The sequence below is a fragment of the Micropterus salmoides genome, unplaced genomic scaffold, assembly GCF_014851395.1.
Source record: "Micropterus salmoides isolate LMB-PRFRI ecotype aquatic unplaced genomic scaffold, ASM1485139v1 Ms_hic_scaffold_16, whole genome shotgun sequence".
Classification (NCBI taxonomy): Eukaryota; Metazoa; Chordata; class Actinopteri; order Centrarchiformes; family Centrarchidae; genus Micropterus; species Micropterus salmoides.
In genome coordinates, this window is record NW_024040707.1 from 2,030,400 (window position 1) to 2,055,792 (window position 25,393).

The window sequence follows — 25,393 nt, forward strand, 5'->3', positions numbered from 1 at the left end:
AGGTAAATAGCTGAGTTTAGTAATAGTCTCTCAGACACCAGACGAAACGTCATCTGGATGCACTTGGATGACTTTCTCTGAGTTTTCAGTCACGTCTTCCTCAGTGGGTATAGTTTCTCATGGAGATGGCAAAGACCTTCAGTCACATGATATGTAGTGAAGATTCCTCTGGTCGTGCACTGACTCCTGGTCGATGACCTTGGACCCCTTCACATGTCAGTCACATGACCAGAGTTCATGTGATGACAGCTGAAGCAGCTCTGTGTCTATTATGAGTTCAGATTATTTTGTCCCAGCAGTCTGTAGCTTTTACAATATATTCTACCCGTCTGCCTGTCGGGAAGCCTGTCCCTCTGCAGGACAAAATATAATTTCTTAACTTCCCTTTAAATCCCCTTCATGGGTTGTTGGGGGTAACCAGGCAAAGATGGAGGATGAAAGAGACTCACTTTAACCAGAAAAGAGTTTGAGTTTCTAAATTAACACAAGTGTGTGTGTGTGCGTGTGGGCCGGTATCCCATGGCGACGGGACAGTAGTGAGGTCATTGATATGCAGCGCAGCAGCTCTGCTGAGGGAAAATCCTCCTCGCTCTTCTGAGCAGGAAGGACTCCTTTACAGCATTAAGCTACAACAGAGACAAAAGTCTTTTAACAAGTTTCTCGAAATCTTCTGACCATGAAATCAGTTATTCCTGTTGTGTGTTTTTCCTCAGAAAGTGTTCATTTAGTGTTTAGCCCTTGAGGTGTCCACTTTCTTAGTGATTTGTGATCTCTTTTCCTTCCTTGATCATATAGTTCCTGATTCAAATCTGAATTTTGTTCGTTTCAGTTGTGTATTTCACTTTGACGCAGTTCCTGCATAGCTGCTTGTGTCTGGACATTTGAGAATCAAAAAAGTTTTTAGTATCCAAGCCAGATCTCAGGTGTCGTATCACCTGTGGTTTGTGATACCCACCCTGGGTCTTTATATCCCTGCAGTCAAGGTGCTTTTCTCTTTGTTGCCCGGTGTTATGGTCTTCAACTGAAGGACATTCTGTCACATCATTTACTTGATGTGACTTGATGAGTCTACTGGACCAAAGTCATTTGCTGAAAGTAAATCACAGTTTCATCTGCATATCTGTGGTAAAAAGTCATACCATATAGTATAGGGGTTTTGGAGTGCCCGCTGGTTCCTTAACTGAGTTCTTATTTCAGATATCTCAGTCTTACTGAACATAAAAAACTCAGGACTCCGCTGGATGATGTAACAAGCCTAACGGTTGGCTTCATGTGACAATACCAATGATACCTAACATGGTCATTTGAGATGACGACGATCTCAAGTGACCATGATGACGCTAGTCACAACAGCCGAACAACAACGAACAAAGAGGTATCTATCACTTTGATAACGACCCCACGGAGGTTAAATTGCTGCGACTCCATGCCATTCAGGAATCTTCAACCAAGTCGAGATGCCCTTGATTTGAACCTTCCGTAGGTTTAACAATGACCTGAATGGCTGAGACCCTTTGCAGATATTGATCCTATATGTTTACGTTCTGACCACCAGTTTAATTTATTTCTATTGCTGCAGTTGTAAACAAAATGTTGCCCATCTGTCTGTATATACAGTTCAACTGTATATACTTTATAATCGTTGCAGTTTACTTCTCTCCTTTAGTTTTCAAGTGCATCGGCTTTTCCTTTTTCCCAGAGCCAGATACAACTGTTCATCCTTTGTAGGGATGATTCTGCTAGGAGAGTTTCAAGCTGTAGAGGAGCTCCAGATGTGAGTCACATCAGTCTCTGGAAAAAAAAAACTTTCAGAACCATGGGCGCCCAAATTAGCTCCTCCCACGTCCAGTTGCAGTTTTAGGCCTAAAGGAAGCATACAGGGTTGACTAACAGCAGCCTGAGCATGTTGTGGTGAGCAGCTCTCTCTCTCATGATTGTGGCTTCAATGAGTTTTCCACACAACTGCAGTTTAAATGACATGTTTATTTATAAATTACCGCCTCTACATCCGATTGGTTGTATGTCTCGCTGAAAAGATGGAAAACTACCGGGAGAGACACAACACTCATAATTTAAAAGGAAAAAAACATCAGACAGGAACTAAAGTTAATTTGTTTTCTGTGTGGACTGTCCCTTTATTAAAAAGTGAAAGAATAGCCAGTCTTCATTCACACTGATAACCAACACAAACACGACACCAGAGGGACACAAGCTGTTGGTAGTAAAGTTCCTTTCTTTTGTCCAATTATTGTGGAAAACCACGGGAAAGAAACACATTTACAGTCTGCAAAAAGGAACCCAAATGAAAACATGATCACTGTCAAATTGCTGTTTAGCTGATGCAAACCAGTTGTATGAACGTTTTCTGTGAGAGGTTAATGATTGTCCACGGGTGGTAACAGAAGGGACTTCAAACAAGGGTGTTTTGGTAAAATCTACTGTCACTGATAAAGAAACATTTAGGATTTAATTTGTTCCCCATTTATTACAACCTGCACCTTATCTTTTCACTGTGTTATTAAACAACACAGAGGTTCATATTTAGTTTCCTCACCATGGTACACTACCTAAATATAGAAGCAAACCATTTTAGGGTTAGGCGTAGTTTTAAAATGGCCAATGAATTAAAATCAAATGGGGAATAATAAAATGTTTATTTTTGATGAAAATGATAAATGAAATCATGATGGATTCTTAAATGTCACTTGAAAAAGAAACTGACAACATCCCCCAATCAGTTTATAACCCTCTAAGGCCTCTTAAGGCCAATTTATACTTCTGTGTCAAATCTATGCTGCACCCTTGGCTACAGCTTAAGGGTGCAGCATAGTAACCTACTCTGTATCCTACTCTGTACCCTACGCCATAGCCACGTACCCTACGCCGTACCCTACACTTTACCCAACGCATAGCCACGTACCCTACTCTGTACCGTATGTCGTAGCCTACATCATAACCTACTCTGTAGCCTATGCATACCCTATGCCTGATGCACTCCTCCACAAAAATTTAACGGTACGTCACGCCAACACAGACCGTAAGACCTGTGATTGGTTGGCTTGGTAGCGACGCATTTCCTGCTTGTCCTTCTTCTTCTTCTGCCTCAACCGGTACAAACGTTGTGTCTCCTCAGACACCTTCTTTCGTTTCTGCGTTTTAGTAATTTCACTAAATGTAGCTGTTGTTCAACGTCGATCAGCCCCAACTCCAACATGATCCGCTCAGTTTCAGTTACCATTGTTTGTAGTATCCTACACCAATGAAGAAGAAGACAGTCAACACAGTGGAACACAGAAACCTCACCGCCATCTAGTAGAGCTGCGCAGACACCAACACACAAGTATAAATGCTCATGATGGCACGAAACCTACGTCGTAGCGCAGAAGTATAAACTGGCCTTAAGTGTAGCACTGGCTAATTTACCAAGCTGTACTTTCCAGCTCCACCTGGTTCACTGTCACCTTTTCAAAAGAACATGTAATCAGTTTGAATTCATTTGAATGTCGCAGAATCCTAAGCTCTTTTTAGAGTTGCCATCCACAGCATTACAAGCTAGCATCTAACAGGCGACTGCATCTTACAAAACCAGCATCTGCTAGTTATTCTCCATTTTGCGTTAGCATAGAAAACAAAAGTTTACTGATGAGGCAGCAAGGCGTGCTGTCGATCAGACAGGCAGTAGATTTTAGCATCGACCCCGCTCGAGTACACAAAGACACGCAGATCACATCTAGTATTTCATTTTTTTTTCCTGTGTTTGATTGGCAGTTTAGAATAAAATGTCATGATTCAGTGGTAAAGAGGCGTTCAGACACCTGCTAAACACCTCTGGCTTTTGGGTGAAAACTTACTCAGATGCAGATCATGAAATAGTTTTCTGTCTTAAAGTTAGTCTGACTAGTTCCTACTGGGTGTTGTTCCAATAGAGTGACAGTCCGGGCAGAGGAGATGCTATGGCACAGTCGGCTCTGACACATATTATAACACCGTGAATTTAACACTGTGACACTGAACATTACAAAGGCATAGGCATTCTTGTGACATAAAAAATTACTATCTCACTTCCCTTCATACAAAGATGTCATTAGTGGTACATCTAGAATTAAAATAAGCTACATTCATATCTTCTGCTTCTGCATTTGTTCTATTTTTTTGAGTTTGTGAATGCACATATTAATACACTTACAACTTCCTACACAGTTTAACTTCCTGTACAAAGAGACCACCCTGATACTTAGGGGGTCTGAGTCCTGTTCAAATACTCTTTAGATCTCCTCCGGTGCCCACTTCTCCATCTTCTTCCTTTTAGAAACATTAATCAGCCTTTACTACAACTTGTACAGCTGCGTCAGTCGGATTCACAGTTAACTAGGATACCTCCATTCATATTCCCCCCAACAAAGCTCTGATTGGTTGTTTTCCCGACGCTAATTGAATCTGTGGTGATTTAGAGGCCTGGGACCAGGTCAAGTTAAGAGTAAATCTTGACCTAAATTTGTTGCTACAAGAAAGTTGAGGAGAGTCACCAAAACGTCTAGGAGTTATCCTGAATTTCATCCAAAGAAGGTTCAAATCAAGGGCAATTGGACTTGGTTGAAGATACTCGAAAGACGTTTCGTCTCTCATCCGAGAGGCTTCTTCAGTTCTGACTGGCTGGAAGGGAGTGCCAGGTATTTAACCTCTGTGGGGTCGTTGTCAAGATGATTGATACTGCTTGGTTCGTTAGTGCTCCTGGCTGTTGAGACAATCGTCGTTATGAGTCACCTGAGGCCGAGTCTGAACGACCATCAAATGGCCAAATGTGAGCATTTGTTCACTCCTTCCGGGGAAGGGGTGAAAGGACAGCATTGTAGGTGGGGGATAAGTGGTGTCGCAGATCTCTAATCTGTTAAGCGAAAACATCTTTGAGTATCTTCAACAAGTCCAGTTGCCCTTGATTTTAACCTTCCTTGGATAACTATGACCTGGACGACTGAGAACTTTGTTGTCATATAATTATTAACAGCTGTTCATAGATGTTCAAAGATATCAACTTTTATGTAGCACTGATAGACCAGCGTCATTTTCCTTTGGCCCCACAGCTAGTGTTTAAAACATCATTTCAATATACAATTGGTCAACTGTACACTCCTGTCAGCCAGTTAGGGTTAATAGATACCAGACTTTCTTTTTAGATTAGATTAATTAATTGTTCTCATCCGAGTGCATTAAATACCTATGCTTTCAGAAAGCCTGACAAGTGTCGGTATTTGACGCACAAGACACCCTTCAATGTCCGTAAAAAATGGCTTTTTAATATGTGGTAGATTTACTATTTGGTTCGGTTGAGGCACCAAAACTTGTTGCTTAGGTTTAGGAAAAGATTGTGTTTTGGGTTGAAAGAAGTACTTTACGTGATGACGGATGGGTTACATTGGAGATACTCAAAAGCAAAGGGCATCTCATACAGACGCCGAAGGGTATCTTGTGCGTCAGATGCTCCTTTGTCAGACTCTCTCAAAGCGTCGGTACTTGACGCCCTGTGATGAGACCAGGCTGATTATTTCTGGCTCAGCATTGAAGCAGCTTCTTCATGTTCTCCACCAAGCTACTGTAAAGGACTTAACCTGCTGCTCTAATTTAGGCTTTAGGTATCTGCTACTTTCCCAAGAAACATTAGAAAATTCAGCTTCAGACCAAAGAAGACCTCCATGTTGTTCAGGCATCATCAGGCACACATCATGTGTTATTACAGCGGGAAGTTGGAGGGAAGAGTCCATTCGGAGAGTCCTGAAACAGGCTCCTGCTTTTACAAACAGCTGGTTGTGCAAGTACAGCATTTTTTAAAATCTCACTACAGATTAAGCATCACTTCCTGCACAGAGAGGAAGATGGAGCAGGTAACACAGTGTCCATAGAGGGATATCATACAAATGGTACTCTGGGAGAGGAGATGACAGAAAGAAATAAAGATGATCATTGATCCACAAGTGTTCTGAAAGAGAGAGAAAAATGGATGGAACAAATATGCAGAAAGAGAGAACTGATTCACAGTAACATTGGGGGGAAGAGAAAGGAAACTGATGTTTACGAAAACTAAGGATGGAAGAGAAACAATGTTGAAGGGTAGAATAGAGGAATGAATGGACGGGATTGATTTATGGAGGAGGAAGTGGTGGATTTATAGTTAAGGAGGGATCAATGGCTCTAGCTGGAGATGGACAAAATGGCCGACGTGTCTTTAGCCTTGTCGAATAAGATGGACGTCTCATTGGCTGCCTTCAGTTTGACCTGGGCGGAGCCTGGCGAGCCTTGAGTCGTGGTTGGCTGACACTCCTGACAGCAGCAGCAGCAGCAGTCCATGAAGGCCTGACCGAGAGCCTGAAACACGACGACGTGCAGGTCAGTGATGTCAGTTTCAAATGACTTTACAGAACAACATTACTGTCTGTAGGTTAACCACTTATCTCTTCTAATGCTAGCTAACGTTAAAGGGTAACTTTGGTATTTTTCAAGTTGGACCTCATTTTCACATATTTCTGTGACTAACTGGGACAACATTTTTTGAAATCTGTCTGGTACTGAGCGAGTGCGCTGCAGTCGGCAGCATCGAATCAGGGCTAATCCTTGAGGGCAATTGCAATATTATAAAGCTGCAGTACCAGAGGCTGCAGTTTTAGGACCCCCGCAATCCTGCGACCGCAGTACTAGGACCGTAGGTTTTTTGTTTGTGGACTGCTGTTTTGAAGCCTCGAGTTTGGCCGATAGGGCGCCGCCATGTCGAGTTTTTGCAACCAGGAAGTGCCCGGAATTGACGATACGGCGGAGCTAATGGCCGTGCTTAGCTAGGTGCATCTGTAATTCACATTAACTGTCATTTTAACAGAGCTGATAACTTTGTCGAACAGTCTTAAAACTAAATGTACTCACCAGAGAAAGTGAACAGCCGACTCCTAATAAGCTTTTTCAGCAGCGCTGGTTAAATTTACACAGTGCCGAGGGTACGAGTCACTCTAGCCTGATTGACAGGTCGCCATGGTAACGACTTGTCAATCATAGATAATCAACATTCTCTGCTTTGTGGTCTATTTTACAATAAATGGGACCATAATTTACTAAATGAACATCATGCTGTGTTGAAGAAGACTTGAAACTAGCGACTGAGACCAGAAACTCATCAGGAAAGTGTTTACTGAGGGAATAAATCAGCTGACAAGTAGAAACATTTTCTCATTATTTCTAATGGAGCCAGATTTCTTTTTGCAACCAGAAGAGTCGCCCCCTGCTGGATTTTCAATAGAATGCAGGTTTCAGGGACTTCCGCATCGGCTTCATATTGTAGACCGGAAGCTTCCCGCTTGAGGTTAACCCTGTCTGCTAGCACGTTGGCTGTGAGGGCGATGTGTGCAGCTGTAGGGTTAACCGGTCAACATGCATATGATCAATAACTTAAGTTTAGGCACAGACCCTGTGTTGAGGATAGGGTACAAATGCAGTTCTGGACCTAAGATTGCGGTCCTAAAACTGCAGTCTCCAGTACTGCAGGTACATACTACTCAGCAATTGTGTCCCCTCAGAGGACGTCCATTAAAGTCTTTTCCGCTGACAGGCTCAGATTGTTATACAAGTGTCTGACAACATTAAACAATTGATTCCTACAGTGAGAGACTTGATCATTTTTGTTTAACCAGAAACAGTCGCTACATCTCTCTCGTCAATGCTACCAGACTCCATTGACAAAAATAGTTATTATTCCAAGACCCTGCCTGGTGTTTCTGGACTCCAGCCTTCCTCTGACCTACCTTACACAGACACAGCAGCAGCACCGGCGTCACCGATGACTTGAAGAACAAGAGGAAGTGATGCAACAGTGCCAGCATGGCGGCCGTGTCCTCAGAGATGTCGATGTGCGTGTAGGCCAACGTGATGTTGCACACGTGTTCGGGCAGAGCGCAGACGCCGTAGACCACGGCCAGCGCTAACAGTGTGCAGTTCAGCTGCCGCTCCACCGCCTGGTGCTGCTGGCGTTTCTGATTGGAGGAGCGGTCGTCATGGGTACGCTGCTTCTGGGCAGAGTTGGAGTCGCTGTTGACGTTACGGGTGGCCATTTGGCAGAGGATGGTGAAGAGGATGGGGAGGCAGAAGTAGCAGCCGAAACACCACCACATGCGACCCTGAAACAAGAGTAATCTGATTATTTTACGTGGGGATACTTTTGTTGTTTGTAATAGTCATATTATGGTACTTTCTGATTCTGTGCAGTACTTTGTTATATTTATCGAGCATGGAGTAATTTGTTCTACAGTTGAACCACCAAATTCTATCTCTCATCAGGCAAGTTTATCCAGATTAATTAAACCAGGAGGTCAAAGTGAGAGTGAGTGCACCTGAAATGTCACGCCAAAGCTGAGCCAGGAAGTGGATCTGTGAATTGGCAGAGATGTTTACAACACGTAGGTTTGTTTAAAACAAGATTTGTTTGAGGACAGTTTGAGGATTCGATTTGTTTGGTTACCTTTTCTCTGGTACTTTGAACCTTAGTGCTTCGCCTTTACATCACGACTCTCGATCAGTATCTGTCTGCATGCCTGGGGGCCTGCCTATCCTCCCCCGTTTCTCAAGTGGGGGTAGATTGGGCTCAGAGGAGGGGGTGCCAGCTTTACCAGGGGCAACGCTGTTGCTGAAGGGCCTAACATTTTACCGTGGAAAACCAGATGCACCTGCCTGTCTGGATGGAGGAGCCTGTCACGGGGCTTGGCGGTTCAGATGGCCAACTACAAGGGCCGGAACTGTGGACTGAGGTCAGTGCCTGGTTCCATTTCAGTAGGTCCTTATTAAACTGGCCTCAAAAAAGACCACACATGGACACCAGAACAACAAAGCTGGCAGAGGCAACACCACCATTCATAATCACGTTCAGTAAAAGGCAATAAAAGAAGGTAGAGTTAGTGTCTGTGTACTACGAGTTATGATCCTAGATCGCCATGTCCTGTAACCTGTCCTGTAACCTGTCCTGTAACCTGTCCTGGGGCAGCTGTGGCCCAGGAGGTGGAGCGGGTTGCACACTAATTGGAAGATGTGTGCAAATGGTCATTTCTGTTTCTGATAAGCAGTTGGCATCTAAAGCCTGGTTCACACTGCATGATTTTAAGCCCGATTTGCCGAGCTTGACGACCGTCAGGCTCTGATCAGGGGTAAATCAGCGGTCGCCAGTCCTTATGTGTGAACTCCACAACGATGCATCAAAACGGCACTCTGATACATTTCTGTCGCCGACGTCTGCCAGATATCTAGCACGGCCGACTCGACATCCACATCCAGCCAATGAGAGCAGGCAGCCACTTTTTCCTCCCCTCCAGCTCTCTGTAGCTCAGACGATCGCTGCTACCTGCGTGTGCTGATCCATCCTTTCACCCAGATTCTTCGTCTTTATAATTTCTATCTTTATAATAACAAACAGATGTTTCCTGTGCAGGTTCGCGTCATTTCCCGTTTCACATTCCAGCGTCGGGTGACTCAGCCGCCCCAAATAAGAAACACTTGGCTGGTACCCGACCATTTAATGCATCATCAGTCACAATAAAACCTAATACTCAATACAAAAGACAAAGAAGAGAGGGAAGGATCTACGTCCAGGTTTGAGGTGACATAATGATTTTAGTTTAGCCTGTGTGTGTCTGTGATATTCTCACCTGGTGGTACCTGAGCAACAGAGAGTGGAGGGAGTCGGGCAGGTAGAGGGAGAGAGGGGAGGAGGGGGTGATGGTGCAGGAGTCGACCAGCCGGCCGGTGGACGGGGACACGGCCTGGCTCAGCTGCCACAGGAAGACTTCGGGACTGGACAGCAGCAGAGCGGCGAGCCACACCACCAGCAGCTTCAGCAGCACCGAGCGGCAGCGCTCCACCCGCCGGGCCTTCGGCTCGGACGAGGAGGTGGCAGAGTGGAATCGGTCGATACCCAGAGCGCACAGAGTGAAGGAGGTGATGCCCAGAGACACGGCCTGCAGAGACGAGGACATCGACAAGAATCAGTGAGTGTTTTCATCTCTTGTTCAGTTTTAGCAAATCTTAACAGACCTTTGTTGCACATTGAAAATCAAAAGCTGTCATTCCCTCAGCTGAAACAAAATCTGTTTTTAGGAAGTAATAGAAGTCAACTGTACAGTCTGGGTAAGCTTAACTTTCAGTTTCACTAGCACTGATGTTAGCATTAGCATCATCAGCTGTGTGTGCAGAGATGTTCCGATACAAAGATTTACCTTTTTCTTTCCTCTAAGAAGTTCACTCAGAACTAGCTGTACAGTAAAGTTTCTTTGTCACATCAGTGCTTCTTTTAATAATATAACCTCTAGGTTGCCAAACACAGCTCCCTAGACCGCCGCCATCTTGGCCGCTTCTCCGATATATTAAACCCTCTTGTGTGTTTTCAAGGGCGTCACTTTGTGTTGAAAAGTGGTGGGGACATAGGGGCTCAGATTAGGGGTGTGAAAAGACACTTATTTCGCGAGACATCACATGACGCGGTATTAGGTTCACTAGAACGAGACAAAAAGATCCTTAAGCAGAGTTTTAAAGATATCCTCAATGTAATGAAATTTTGATCTTTAAAAACTTCATTTCCTGCATTCTGGGGAAAGTTTCTGCATCAATTTATGGTGGAAATGTTTTTATTTATGTGAAAGGAAACGCAAAATTCAGGTGGCCGGTGACATTTCAAAGTATATAAATATTAGAGAATGTAAGTGAGTGCAGCTCTCAGTCATTCTGTGCTGCTCTCAGATCAGTTTCTCCTGCAGAAACTGATCTGCAGAAGAAACTGCGGGGGGGGGGGGGGGATCCACATTTGTTTCTTCTATATTTTAACTGCATTGCATGTTTTGTTAATGTGCAAATAAACCTAAAGGCATTTTCATTTGTTATTTAACTGAAAGCTATGTTTCAGAAAGTGTTTTAACAAAATTTGGGATGGTTATGGCGAGAGACCTGGGTTCAATCCCCAATTGTGACCCATCCACCATTGTGTCCCTCAGCAAGACACTAAACCCCTCGTTGCTCCAGAGGCGTGCGACCTCTAACATGTATAGCAGCTGTAAGTCGTTTTGGATAAAAGTGCTAAATGAATAAATGTAAAAAAATCTGTCATTTTAAAATGTTGTGGGGACATGTCCCCCACATCCCCAGTGTAAATGACACCTCTGTGTGTTTTACATTACATCACACTTCTGCAATATGTCACAACATCCGGGGCGGTCACAGCACCATTTCAGAGGTTAGTGGTCCCAATAGCATGCTGAATATATGAGTATATATGAATATATATATTTATAACTTGCCATCTGTGAAGGCTACGTTCATGGCTGTGGTAGATTTAATTGTAGGAACTTGAAAGTGTCTCTGGATATGGTTCAACTTGGCGAAACACAATCGACGACACTGACACATCTCTTGTTTTTAGAAACAACATCTTTGGAACTCGATAAATTGACCTCAGGTTATATCAGAACACTGAAAACTTGGATGTTGTTTGCTCACGATGTGAACCACCACGGTATGACATTTTTATCTCGGCACCAAAGTTTTTGAAAATGGCCACACTGACAGAAAACGTCTAATCTGTAAAGTCTTATAGCGCCAGCAGTCTGTGAAACGTTCTACAATGTGATTCCCGACTAAAGCTCAGCACATAAACACCTTTGTGTACTGATGAAGAACTCGGGTGGAGAGGGGTCTGCCTGCACCTCTGTGGAGCCAAATCCGGTCCAGCCTTCACTCTCAGCTCCACCGTCAGGACTGGGAATAAGGACATAATTTAAGGCGTTCTCGCTTGTTTTTCGCTACACCACGCATCTTGACAAGCTTAGGTGGCTGACTTGCATTAGGTTCTGCATGTGTTCGCCGTCAAAATAACTACCACCATCAATATGTGCGTATGGGGGACGAACTCGAGAGGGAATCCGTCTTGGAGCCATTCGAGTTAAAGATGTGGAATTTAGGTAGAGAATGGACAACAGCTAATGACCTTGAATGATGGGCGTCACTTTGTGTTGAAAAGCGGTGGGGACAGGGGCCAGATTAGGGTTGTGAAGAGACACTTAGCTCGTAAGACATCACAGTACAGTGTGATCAGTTGCGCCTTCTTCCTTATTCAGTCGTTTACAACTTGTCTTGTTGAGAACAGATCAATCAAGGGAGAAGGGAGAACGCAAAACTTGGCCAAAAACAAACTGTGTCAACAAGTTGTTAAAGTTACTGACTGCTGCAGGTTTTTGGATCATTTTATAACCAGTAGCTTTTTTTTTTGCTTAAGTTACTTTTTTTGGACGATGCACATTTGTTTCTTCTATATTTTAACTGCATTGCATGTTTTATTAATGTGCAAATAAACCTAAAGGCATTTTCATTTGTTTTTAAGCTGCATATTTCAGAACGTATTTTAACAAATTATGCTTTCCAAACGTGGTGGGGACATGTCCCCAGCGTCCCCAGTGTAAATGACATCTATGCCTTGAATACTTTAATGATTCACTTTGATTACACCGTGAAGAACACAAATAAGTTTGTGTAAATGTAGGTGCTCAAGCTGTACAACCACAGAAATAGCACCAAATATGAATAGTGCACCAATAGTGCAGTGCAGTCTAAAGTTTAAACTAAAGTGAGTAGTTTCTGTAGCAGTTCGGTGCTGTGGTGGCACACAGCAGACTTTTGTTTTTAGAAACAACATCTTCTCTTTGGAACGCAATAAATTGACCTCAGTTTATATCAGAACACTGAAAACTTGGACATTGTTTGCTCACGATGTGAATAATGTATAATACAGAAGTAATATAATTGATTACAGTAATATGTCGTAGTTTATTATTCTTGTGTGAGCTGTTTTTACATTTAGCTGACGCTTTTATCCAAAGCGACTTTCAATTGCTATACATGTCAGAGGTCGCACGCCTCAGGAGCAACGAGGGGTTAAGTGTGTCTTGCTCAGGGTATCAATGGAGGATGGGTCACAGTGGGGGATTGAACCCAAGTCTCTCACACCAAAGACAAGTGTCTTATCCACTGCTCCATCACCACCACTTCTATGAGGTGACGTCTTTAGGCTTTATAGAGTTTTTGACAGAATAGATCAGTTGCACGTGTAAATAAGAAACTTTTACTAGTGGAATTATTGAATCAGTGAACTGTTGGCGCCATGCTGTGCGTTGGGACGGGGTGGCGCTGTGTTCTGCCACAAGTCAACTTAAGACAGGAGATAATTAGTTCAGGCGAGGCGCATGGTTTGTGACCGTGAGGCACGGCGTTATTATGGAGACTTACTTTAGTTTATTGTTGAAGAAAAGGGTTTTTTAAGTTAATAAATGGATGGACATATTTGACTTTTCAGTTCAAACTTTTGAAAGTTTATTATTTTACCTTATTTTATTATTTTAAGTAACAACCAAAACATGCTCCAACAGTACTGCATGTTGCGACACTGGCATGGACACCCACATTACATGCATTATCAATAAACTGTATAGAATTATTGTTTTCTCTAATGTTGACTAGTTAATTAAATATAAATCAAATACAAAATTGCTTCCACCAGAAGTATCTACATGATTTTATTTTGTATTTCATGCATTTCCTGTTTTGCCTCTGACAGCAGAGCCCAGCAGGCAGCCTCTCCTGAGTTTTGATCGTCTTACAGTGACTGAAAGATCAGGTGTTTCTCAAACTGTTAAGAAATCTGCCCGCGTCTGTCTGCGGTCAGTTGGCTCACAAATCTAGACGCTTCACTCTCACCGCTCTTGTCCGACGCTGCATTCAGTTTAACATTAAACCAAGGTTTTCCAGAGAGCGACCTGATGAGGCCTGATGTGCGCCTGAGACGCTCCGTTTTAAAGAATGACTGGTGTTATTTAATATTTCTCTAATAATCAACCAATCCCACGTGCAGACCCAAAGCTACATGAGTCAGTCTGCCTCTGACTGCTTTCTGACTTCCAGTCTTCACCCGCAGGAGTTACAGAGAAACACCCCGACATTTTGGACATTATGGGAATTTTGTTTGCCATCCTCCCTCAGAGTCAGGAGCTTCAGTTTCATCTCTGTGTTTCCACTACAGAGACAAGTCTAGACACAACAGCGGGAGCAGAGGGGGGAAGCTGTAGACCTTCCAGCAGCTCCAAAGCTGCCTGTCTGACTCTGGGAACAGACCAAGCAGTTCAAACTATTCTCTGAGATGAGGAAGTCCGATATGGCCGCCAGAGACGGGGTTACAAATCATACAAACACACTTTCACCCCAAATTTGTTCCTGTCAAACTGTGAGAGCAGCAGCAGGACGTTCCAGCACCCGTAGTGACCGTTCACCACGGCGACTGCTCAGTGTCTGCGGCGCACAGAGCGAACAGGGAACATTTCAGAACGAGCGCTGAGATGTCGACGTTCTGATCCTTTCAGGTTCCTGCTTGTTTGTATCTGCTGCTTTACGCCAATGACACAGATTTAAAACATATTTAAGCTGCAGTAGATTTAGAGCAAACCGGTGCAGGATTAGTTATTTGAAAGGACAGTACTTTATATTTCTGTGTCAGCTCTCCTCAAAGACTCCCTTGACAAAAAACAGTCATTTTACCTCTCTGTTCTAAAGATGCCTCGATCGATTAGTTTGTTTGTGTTATTGTGTGACTTTTTTACCCGTTAACAGTCGCTCAACCGTGCTTTATGCTCATGTTGTAAACTTTTGCACCTACTTGTAAACATTGTATTATAGTATTATTGTACTTTTTTGAATATACTACATTTTTTGATCTCCTTAATTTTAATACATTTATATTTGTTTATGTTCATGTGTACTATAAGCACCAAGGCAAGTTCCTCGTATGTGAAAATGGACCTGGCAATAATTACATTTTTTATCAAGGGAGTCTGGTGGCTTTGATAACAGCTAAAGAGCGACTGTTTCTAGTTAAACAAAAAGGATCTTCCTCTTTAAAGACAGGTCTCTCTGTAGGGATCCTTTCCAGGATGTTGTCACACACTTTATAATAAAATCTGAGCATGTTGCCCTGTTTCCCGGCTGCTGACTGCAGCTCGCTCAATACTGGACCAGTTTTAAAAAATGTTAGTAACAAAAAATTAACAACGACACAAAAACATGGGAACATAGAGTTTGACTGATGATCACAGCTAAAGATCCCCGGGCTTTTTCTGCATCGCCACCATCAGAACAAACCTTTCATCTAATAAAATGACCAGTTCATCACTCTGAACACCTTCATGCTCCTCAGAAGATGAACCCTTTCCATTTTTGATGTTTTCCTCTAGCGCCACCCTCAGGATAAATCACATATTTAACCCAGCACATGTTAGCGCTTTGCGTTTTTACATAATAAAAATCAGTTTCAAACAATCACACTGACTTCCCTTTCCCCCTCCTACTTCCACATAAGCCCCACCCACCTCCATATAAGGCACCATGCGGCAGGTGATGTCACCCAGGATCCTCCTATGGGAGAGCTGGTTGAGGACCACCACGGGAAGGCAGAGCACCAGGACCAGGAAGTCCCAGAATGCCATGCTGGCCAGCAGGTAGTTCCAGGAGGACCTCATGTAGTAGTTGTTCCAGACGACACACATGACCGCCATGTTTCCAACCACGCCCACCGCCAGCACCAGGCCGGCCAGGAACAGGACCGCGTAGGCCGAGTACGAGCTGTCCGCCAGCGGGTAGAAGGGGTTGAAGAGACCTGGGGCGTCGTGGTCCGAGCTGGAGTCGTTTCCATGAAGGTTGACATTATGATCGTCATCGTGCCCCACTTTTGTTCCGTTGTCAAACTCGGTGGCGTGCGGCGTCGTCACTGAATCGTTCTCAAAGGACTGGCTGAATGTGGACTGCTGCTCCTCCTCGTCTGCGCCTCGGGCCTGCCGGCGGTGCAGGTCCAGGTCTAGATCCAGCATTTCAGGGAGGGGGGGGCTCTGGTTTGGGGCATAGGTGCCATCTTGGCTCCTGAGGTGCTCGGTGATCCAAAGGGGATCCAGTTTGACGCGGGACGAGGGTTCGCCAAGGGCGTCGCGCTGGCCGTCGTGTTTCCCAACTCTCTTTGCATCCGTGAACAGCAGCTGCAGGATCAGACACAGCCACAGACCGACAGACGGAGCCATGATGAGCGTTCAGATGTGGAAGGTGCCTCTGAAATTTGGTAGATTCAAACCAGACCAGAATCAAAGTGCAGAATTTGCTCCAATAAAATCACAGCAGTGTTTCCAAAAAGTCCCAAAAATTCACGACCCGCTTGACGTTGGCTCTGATCTGGTTCAGAGGTCCTGACAAAAAACACAATAATTTGTTCAGTAAAGTCGATTGAAGGAAGACTTTTGGTTGAATTACCCCAAAGTTGACAGCTGTCAACTCGGCATCCGCCAACGTTCCTGAATGATGAAGAAACGCCGACGTTTGTTAAGACGTCCTCTGGATTTTTAATAAGTTTGCAGTCCGGACTTCTCTTCTCTTCTCAGGCTCGTCTCTTTAAACTGCCAATACTCACTCTAAACTCTGTGTTTCCCATCCATTAGTAATCCAAACAGGTGATGGAGCTCCAGGAGGAGGAGGGGCAGCAGGGCGAGGGTCTGAGTCCGTGTCGGGGCTGCTGTGTCTGGGCTGCAGGCAGGAGAGAGACTGGGCGTCCTGGAGCTCTGAGGGTCTCTGGGAACCAGCAGCCCTCTGCAGTATGGCTGGATGGAGCCTTTGTCAGGACGCACATAGACACACACACACACACACACACTCTGACAGGCCTACAAACAAGGTTGGCACACACACAAACACACACATTTGTCTGCACAATCACGCATGCATACTTGCTTTAACGCTTTTTGGCTTCTCTCTCTCTCTCACACACACACACATGCACACAAATACACAGATATTTAAACACACACTCAGTTCTGCTGCCCTCTGGTGGTGGTTTTTACTGGGACCCACTGAAAGAAACTCGTCTGACTGGAATACTGATGAAACCACTTTTCTGTGTGTGTGTTTGTTCTTGTGAGAACCAGCTTCACAGTGAGAACATTTTTGCAGGCTGAGGACAGATTTGGCTTCTTTCACCTCCATCTTCACTTTCTTCCGTCTCAGGGTCCTAATGCTAAACTGCGTACTACTACGGTACAGTCCTACACACTACTACCCAATTATGTTATCTGAATAACGACATCATAGGGTAAGTGTGGTGATATTCTGTATTTGTCTGCACCAAATACTCACTAGAGCACATGTGGATTCATCCGCCGCTGAAACTAGTCCCCAACAAAATTTTTCCTCCTGTTTGTTTAATAAAAACTACAGCGAGCAGCTCTTTTAGGAAGTTACTGAGCATTTTTAAACACCAAACTTTATATCTGTGAGGTGTTTTTAAAGATTTACATCTTCGTGAGGAACCAACGCGCTCAGAGCCGCAGACAGGAAGTCAGACTGTGGTAAGTTTTTATTTTGTTTCTTTTTGTTTTCAACTTAAGTTAAGTTTGGATACGTTTTTAAAGCGGGTTTGCCAGTTTAGTTTAGTTATTTGGGCTGAGCAGTTTTGAAAATGCTCAGTTTTAGTTTAGTTTTTATTAGTTTCAGTGTTAGTTTTAGTCTTTGGGACTCCTTCCTCACGACTTTCGCCGCCACGCTGCCGGGCGGGGGCGCAGACTAAAAACTGGCTCAGCCAAGAAACTGGGAGATATGATATATAAGATATACACTCACCTAAAGGATTATTAGGAACACCTGTTCAATTTCTCATTAATGCAATTATCTAATCAACCAATCACATGGCAGTTGCTTCAATGCATTTAGGGGTGCGGTCCTGGTCAAGACAATCTCCTGAACTCCAAACTGAATGTCAGAATGGGAAAGAAAGGTGATTTAAGCAATTTTGAGCATGGCATGGTTGTTGGTGCCAGACGGGCCGGTCTGAGTATTTCACAATCTGCTCAGTTACTGGGATTTTCACGCACAACCATTTCTAGGGTTTACAAAGAATGGTGTGAAAAGGGAAAAACATCCAGTATGCGGCAGTCCTGTGGGCGAAAATGCCTCGTTGATGCTAGAGGTCAGAGGAGAATGGGCCGACCGATTCAAGCTGATAGAAGAGCAACTTTGACTGAAATAACCACTCGTTACAACCGAGGTATGCAGCAAAGCATTTGTGAAGCCACAACACGCACAACCTTGAGGCGGATGGGCTACAACAGCAGAAGACCCCACCGGGTACCACTCATCTCCACTACAAATAGGAAAAAGAGGCTACAATTTGCAAGAGCTCACCAAAATTAGACAGTTGAAGACTGGAAAAATGTTGCCTGGTCTGATGAGTCTCGATTTCTGTTGTGTTTTTAATAACACAAGAAACAACAACAGAAGAAACAGACGAGCAGTTAGTAAAACAAGCAAGTCCGTGGCTGAAATCTTACAAGTCACTTTGTAGAGTTAAGAATGTTTTATCAAGTTTTAATGTTGTTGTGAATAAACTAAAGAAAATTAATAATAATATAGAGTAATTAGTTGATATGTCAGAGGTCGCAGTGTCTTGCTCAGGGACACATTGGTGGATGTGTCACAGACAGTGGGGAATTGAACCCAGTGGCCTGTACTAAGAAGCCAGGTAACCGGCTTATCCAGGTAACTTCAGGAGAAACTTCATGACGTCGGGTGTAACTTCTGCAGCCTCTGCGCTTTTAAAGAGGAATCTTAATGAATTAACGGGATAGTTTCTTAGATGTAGCCCGTCTGTAGTCTATAATTGAATTCTCCTAAATGTTTTCGCGTAATAGAGCAAGGGTGAGGGTTAATAACTGAGAAAAAAATCCTAGATTAAAGTAAGAAATTTACAAGAAGGAAAATCCTGAAATTAATGTAAAAAAAAATCGAAAATCACTCATTTTTCTTCTGAATACGCCCGATCCACGGCAAGGTCTCTGAGGTGCATGATAGTGATTGTGGGCTAAACTCAGGAGTATTTCCTCACTGCTAAATCTGATTGCAAAGTTTAACATAACTTTCCAGTTCATGCATAATACCCGGCAGACGCGTGTGTGTGATGTTGCAGCCTCGCACAGTGAAGTTTCTCTCATGAATGTGTGACTATAATGTCAGAATGTTCAAGTTTTTTACTTGTAGATTAATCCTGGAAATTAAATTCTGTCTCAGATTATTCCCCCTCTCTGCTGGCTACTTTTTTTTCTATGACAATGGACCTTATGTTAAGTTTAGTTGTACCTTACATCTTCATTATATCACACATAAAAGATGAGATTTAGATTTGAACTACAATCAGAACACTGTGAAGATAATTAGGCTTCAAATTTACTCCATGCGATGCCAACAAGCCCCCCTGGCTTAGTCGTCCGCCACAATGTTAGATTTTACCATTAACTTGTCTTTGCATTCATAATTTCCTGACTCTACCAACGTGCGTTCCTCTGGAGAAATACGGAGCATGCGCTGTTGCAAATAAACTCTGCCTGCACGGCCTGATACGCCCCTTTTATGCGAACGTGCACCAACTTCAATTAAGTTAACATGGACTCAACTAACCAACATCTGATCCACCGTCGTGGTACCGTTTAACTCCAGTGTAGGCGGTCAGAGTTTGTTAACTCTGAGTAGGTTGAACTCCCCTCGCAGTGCAGGCCACAGGCCTCTCGCACAAAACCTGTGTTGTTAAAACAGATGTTAAGTGTCGTGTGGAGGAACAGTCAGCTGTTTCCTCAGCAGAGAGGAATAACTTTTACAGGACACATTCTCTAATAACATAAATAAAATATGTGATCCTGAGGAAAACGTTTCCCTTGGGAACATCCTACAGACCTGATCTGACCCCCACAGACCTGCAGGTCCACTTGTTACCACTGGAGGTCGATATCGCTCCGTGTTGGTGAAACAGCAGAATCACCTCCAAGTATCAGTTAAAGTAGGAACACCACACTTTAAAAATACACTTTATTTTCTCCACCAAAGTGACGCCTTTTTGTTTTGTCCAACCAACAGTCTAAACGTCAAACATCACAGTCTTTACATCATGTGTTTCTACCGGAAAAAAAAACTTCAACCGTCAAAATAGTTCCCACTTAATGTTTTTGTCTATTAACTAAATGAATTTCGCAACACGTGACAATAAAAAACATCTTCTTTAATTGTTTCAGCTGCACTTGTCTAAAATGTTTAATTTGTAATAAAACATCAAAATTTATAAATTCTTCAAGTGTTTTTTGCAAAATTCCTAATTTCCAAAGGAACTGATTCTGCATTAGCTCAGTCTGTAGGGACTTGGCTTGGGAACCAGAGGGTCCAGTACAAACCACAGCCTCAGGAGCCCCTGAGCAGGCCCCTGAGCAGGGCCCTGAACCCCTAACTGGTCCCCGGGTGCTGCATGACTGCCGTCCACTGCTTCTAATTAGGACGGGTTAAATGCAGACAACCAATTCAGTGTTGTGCTGGGTGTAAACTTGGATGTGGCCAATAAAGATCACTATCAACTAGTAACTAAAGCTGTCAGATGAAAGTGTGAAGTATGTCCCTCTGAGAAGTACCTCGAAAGTATACGTAAGTACAGTACTTGGGTAAATGTACTTAGTTACATTCCAGCAGTGTAGTGAGGAGTTCAAAGCCACGGTGACAACGGGGTCAGAATCTTCTTGCTTCATGCTTTTTACATCTGCAGCTCTGACTTGTTGTTAATGTCTATTTTTATCGATCAATCAACTTGAGTAAGAACAGTTTTATTCTAACTGATAGAAACGATGGTTTGAGGGACAACATGTGGAGCCAAAACATTATTTAAACAAGAAACAACTTGTGGCTAAAGGGTCATGTGATCAGGATGCTGTCAGGTCTCTGTGCAAACACCTGCTTCACACACACACACACACAAACACACACACACACACACTCATAGCTGCACAAAGGACGTTAGCGTGCCCTAAAAGTGATCTGATGTCGTGTGTGAGGCGATGCGATGGCCTCTGCACAGTGTTTGCCAAATGGGCGGCGTGTGTCAACACATTTCTCAAATCACCAGGTGTTCTCCCATGATGCACCAGGGCAGTGCTAATGGTTGATTTCACTGTCTGAATAGTTTGAAACATTAAGGTCTCACGTTTGACCTGACAGTGACCTGAAACAACAGGAAACCAAGACTGGAAGATGATATTTCATGTTACACCCAATCCGCACACCTATGATTAATTAAGAGACCGAACACAACCTCTTCGTGCCTCGAGTCTAACTCTGCAGCCAGATTATGCGTTTTTTCTCTACATATTGGGATACATTTGGTTTGGAAGAAAAACCTGTTGTAATGCAAATTTTTCATTTGCACACATCCTATAAAGCTTGATATGTAGTGTAAAGTTATTATTCAGTCCTGTTTTTCCTCAGTCGCTTTAACATTTGCTAAAGGTAAAACTCACACTTGAACTCAAAAAATTTAATTACTCAGTGTGAGTTTAGACATTTATTATGCGTTATCTATTATTTTATTCATATATTCAACTATGTTAGAAAAACACATTTCAAGCACCCAAACAATTTGTCCACATGAGTAATAGTTTGTTTTCACAAGACCTCTCTCTTTCCACAATGCTCTACGGCAAGCGGTGAGTTCATTACACATGGAGCTGAAATAACACACATGGTATCATGTTGTGCACATGCCTTTGAAAGTGAATTTAAGAAGATTTGTAAAACCGAGGAAGAGTTTAAAAAAATACCCTTAGACCTCAGAGGTGGAGTTCTGCACTTTAGATCATGATGCACTGCAGATGGATTAAATAGAGCCTTTAGTCTTATATGTTGGCCGATGGTTGAAATCCCATCCGACCTCAGGAGGAGCTGCAGAGAGAAGTTAAATAGAAGGACACACTTGCTTTGGCAACGTAAACGTCTTCTTCCAATGCCACAAATTTCATTGAATTGACTTCTGGGTAACTGTGTAAACTGCTGCCAGCGGAAAATGGATTTCCAGAAGATTAACCTTAATATCATTAATGCTTTTAACTCTTATTGTCCGTACAGCCTGTTAAATACTCTGCTGACTGACAGACAGGTGAACAGCTTCTTAGGACGTGCAGATACCTGCCCGAATCGTCTGTCAGCGTTGACCAACCTAACAGAGCGTAGGCAGAGGAACGAAGTGGAAACACAAGACATTAACTGCTGCGGCGGTGTTGATTGGTCAGGCAGGATGTCAGTCTGCAGCAGACTTTATCTGCTGCCTCCAACAGGCTGAAACTTGACCTATGACTACACTTGGACTTGAGCCTTTTAACTTGAACTGACCTGATATCTATGGAAGGATTATTGGGTCAGAATTAAAACTAAAAGAAAGAATTTATGAACTAAAAGTCTAAATCAAAAATGCATTTGGTATTTGAGATTGAGCATTTAGTGTTTAGAATTGGGCATTTGGGCGTTTAGGCTCAAATGCCCAATTCTAAATACTAATTGCCCAAAATGCCAAATGCATTTTTGATTTAGACTTTTAGTTTTAGTTCTGACCCAATAATTCCTCCATAGTTACCCTCCCCAAGCCCAAATATAAGTTATGATATAAAAAAAATAACTGTTTGTAGTGGATCAACACTTTATTTAATTCATGCAATTATACAACATTTGTTGTGTGAAATTGCGCCTTTGCCTTTCCTTTCTGTAGGATTTGACATTCAAAAGTTTTGGATTTGAGACTTCACTCAGACTTGCCTGTCTCGACTTGAGAGTCCTGTTGAAATGACTCTCGCTTCTTCAGTGATTTCTACTTGCTACTAAACTATATTTCTGGAAACGTCCATTTCTGCGTTAAGTGATGTTCCCGTCCCCTTTTCTCTTATAACCGTTTTGATCATCTTCATGGACCCGAACATTTCCTGCTCTCCTGTCATCCTCCTGCCATCAGTGTATGAATGTGAAGAGTGACAAAGTCCATTTACGCACCCACAGTTTTCTTTGTTTTCTTTGTTTTGTTTCCGTGCTGGAACCTCATTGTTATTGTAGCAGCATGACTTAGGAGTATGGACATATTTTGAATAGGAAGGGCCAATCGCTTGGAAGACGAGGCAAAGACGGCATTTACACCATAGTAGAGAGACCATCTCTCAACATGGGAGGAGGTCCGACACATGACTTGCCCCCCACTTACAATGCTGTCCTTTCATGGCTTCCCAGGAGACTGAACAAACACTCACATTTGGCCAATGACAGGCGTTCAGGCTCGGCCTCAGATCATTTCAACGACCATAACGACTGTTGTTACAACAGCCAGGGCCTTTAACAAACCAAGTGGTACCCATCACCATGACAAAGACCCCACAAAGGTTAGAAACCTGCTAGAGGCTCCAACTGCAGACCTCAGGACAGGAAATACACGCAAAAACTACAAAATAAAAGCGTGCGATTTGACAGGAAACGCATTCAAAAATTATAACGTTTAATCAGGTAGACATAGGGGGAGGGTTTTTGTCGTTGATTTATATTTAATTATTTAGTCAAGTATAGCGTACTGATTTGTTATTCTACTAGCAAAAAAGCTTATAGCTTAGTATATAGCTTCAGTCATTCAACTAGTAAAAGTATCTTTTCTTACAGGCACTATTTATTTATTTTGTCAAAATATGACATTAACTCCGTCCATACAGTCAGCAACATCCTGTCACAGAAAAACATGTGGTTGATTAAGAGTGTGACTCTCTTCCAGTCATCCTAAAAGAAACACACATACTTCTCATTCATAATTTACCTTTGAAGAGTAATATACTATGGCTACTATTTCAGCAATCAGCTGAATTTAATAGGAAAAACGGACAACTGTGGAAACTGGACTACATTTTGAGCTTCGTCATTACCGGCAGGGATTAATTAATAAATAAATAAATAATAGAAGCCTGGACAGAGACTTGCTCATTACATGGTCAACACTTTTTTCTCACACACAGCAGCTCACTACTTGCCCCAGATGTGTGTGATACTGCAACAAAGTTTAAGTTTTAAAATCGTGAAATAAACCAACAAAGACTCCTCAAGGAGAGACGCAAACCTGCGCTTCATCCATCCATCATCAACCGCTTGTCCTGCGCACAGGGTCACGGGGGGCTGGAGCCAATCCCAGCAGACATCTGGCGACAGGCGGGGTTCATCCTGGACAGGTCGCCAGTCCAACCCGCCCTTTATGGTGTCATATTAATTATTATTAATCATGTCGTAATGACATTCATGCGATGTTTGGAAAACGTGTTTATTTTAGTGTGTTTATCTTATCAATATATTGTACATTTGTGATAAAATAATGGCTGTTGGTAAATGAATTAGTGAGATGCAGAATTTTACTGCTTCCATAAGAGCTCAGACCTCCTTATGGACCGTAACTAGAACCCTGCTGGACTATCAAACTATAAAATCTGTAAAAATGAACACACATGCAAAACAACATGTATACCTGTATCGATAATTTAGTAAATATCCACTTTTTAAAAATGACTGGAGACAATAGCCTGTACTGTAATAATAATTTTACTGTATTCACTGTACACACACAGATTACACAGTTAGAAAAGGAGCTGGCAGCAGTGACTGATTTGTCTGAATGCATGTTCCATCTAAATATTTACCACTATCAATATTTGTACATCCAAATCACGCAAATTAGGATATGCCAACAGTGGCTGTGGTGAGGAGTAGTATCTTTATGTTTAAATAACCCTGTGTGTTAAATGTCTCACTGATCCAGCAGCTGATTCAAACTATCAACTAGTTCTGAATCCTGAAGCTGCTTCAATCAGTTGTGTTGAAGCAGGGAGAGATTAAATCCTGCAGGACAGGGAGAAACTTTCTCCATGAGCGGGTTGGGAAACACTGTCGTAGTACATAAACTTCAATTCATAAAGATTCATTCATCCAGCCAGCAAAGTCTTTGCACGCTGTTTAATGTTAAGTGTGAAAAGCTACACCGAACGGTCTAAACGATATAGATTTTTATTTGATCTTGTTTTGGACAAATAACTAACCTGAGCGTCGTCAACATGTTAAGACAAATGCAAACCTATACCTTTGCAAAATGCTTTACAAAAACAAACACACAGTAGCTTCATACAGTCTATGAGTAACGTTAGCTTACGTTATCCAAAGGAAAAAGAAAGCTAATCCTGCTACTTCAGGAGCTAACGCTAGCCACCGTTAAAAAACTGAGGAGGTCTGCAGTTGGACCCCTCTCAACACCTGGGACTCCCTTCCAGTCAGTCAGACCTGAAGAAGCCTCTTGGATGAGAAAAGTCTTCCAGTATCAAAAACCATGGAGACTGTGTATTGCTGCATGCAGCTATATTTCTAGATGTGCTGCTTCAGCTTCAGTTTGAGTAACAGATCATCAAGTTTGAAGCTTCATCAGACACCGAAACACAGA

The 25,393-nt window shown here is 42.9% G+C and overlaps 1 protein-coding gene across 1 annotated transcript; it reads right to left on the reverse strand.

Moving 5' to 3' along the window:
- Positions 1-1,963: 1,963 nt before the first annotated feature.
- On the reverse strand, positions 1,964-16,398 carry LOC119906256 (G-protein coupled receptor 37-like 1). Its single transcript, XM_038723821.1, has 4 exons — positions 15,423-16,398; positions 9,672-9,980; positions 7,782-8,153; positions 1,964-6,360 (listed from the first exon to the last, which is right to left on the reverse strand). The coding sequence occupies exons 1-4, from the start codon at positions 16,122-16,124 to the stop codon at positions 6,187-6,189; spliced, it is 1,557 nt and encodes a 518-aa protein (XP_038579749.1). The 5' UTR covers positions 16,125-16,398; the 3' UTR covers positions 1,964-6,186.
- Between the last annotated feature and the right edge of the window lie 8,995 nt (positions 16,399-25,393).

Coding starts and splice junctions, on each gene's coding strand:
- LOC119906256 (XM_038723821.1), bottom strand. CDS start 16,124: ATGGCTCCGTCTGTCGGTCTGTGGCTGTGTCTGATCCTGCAGCTGCTG. Junction 9,981..15,422: donor GCATGGTGCCTTATATGGAG/GTGGGTGGGGCT, acceptor TCGTCTCTGCAG/GCCGTGTCTCTGGGCATCAC. Junction 8,154..9,671: donor TGTTGCTCAGGTACCACCAG/GTGAGAATATCA, acceptor CTCTTGTTTCAG/GGTCGCATGTGGTGGTGTTT.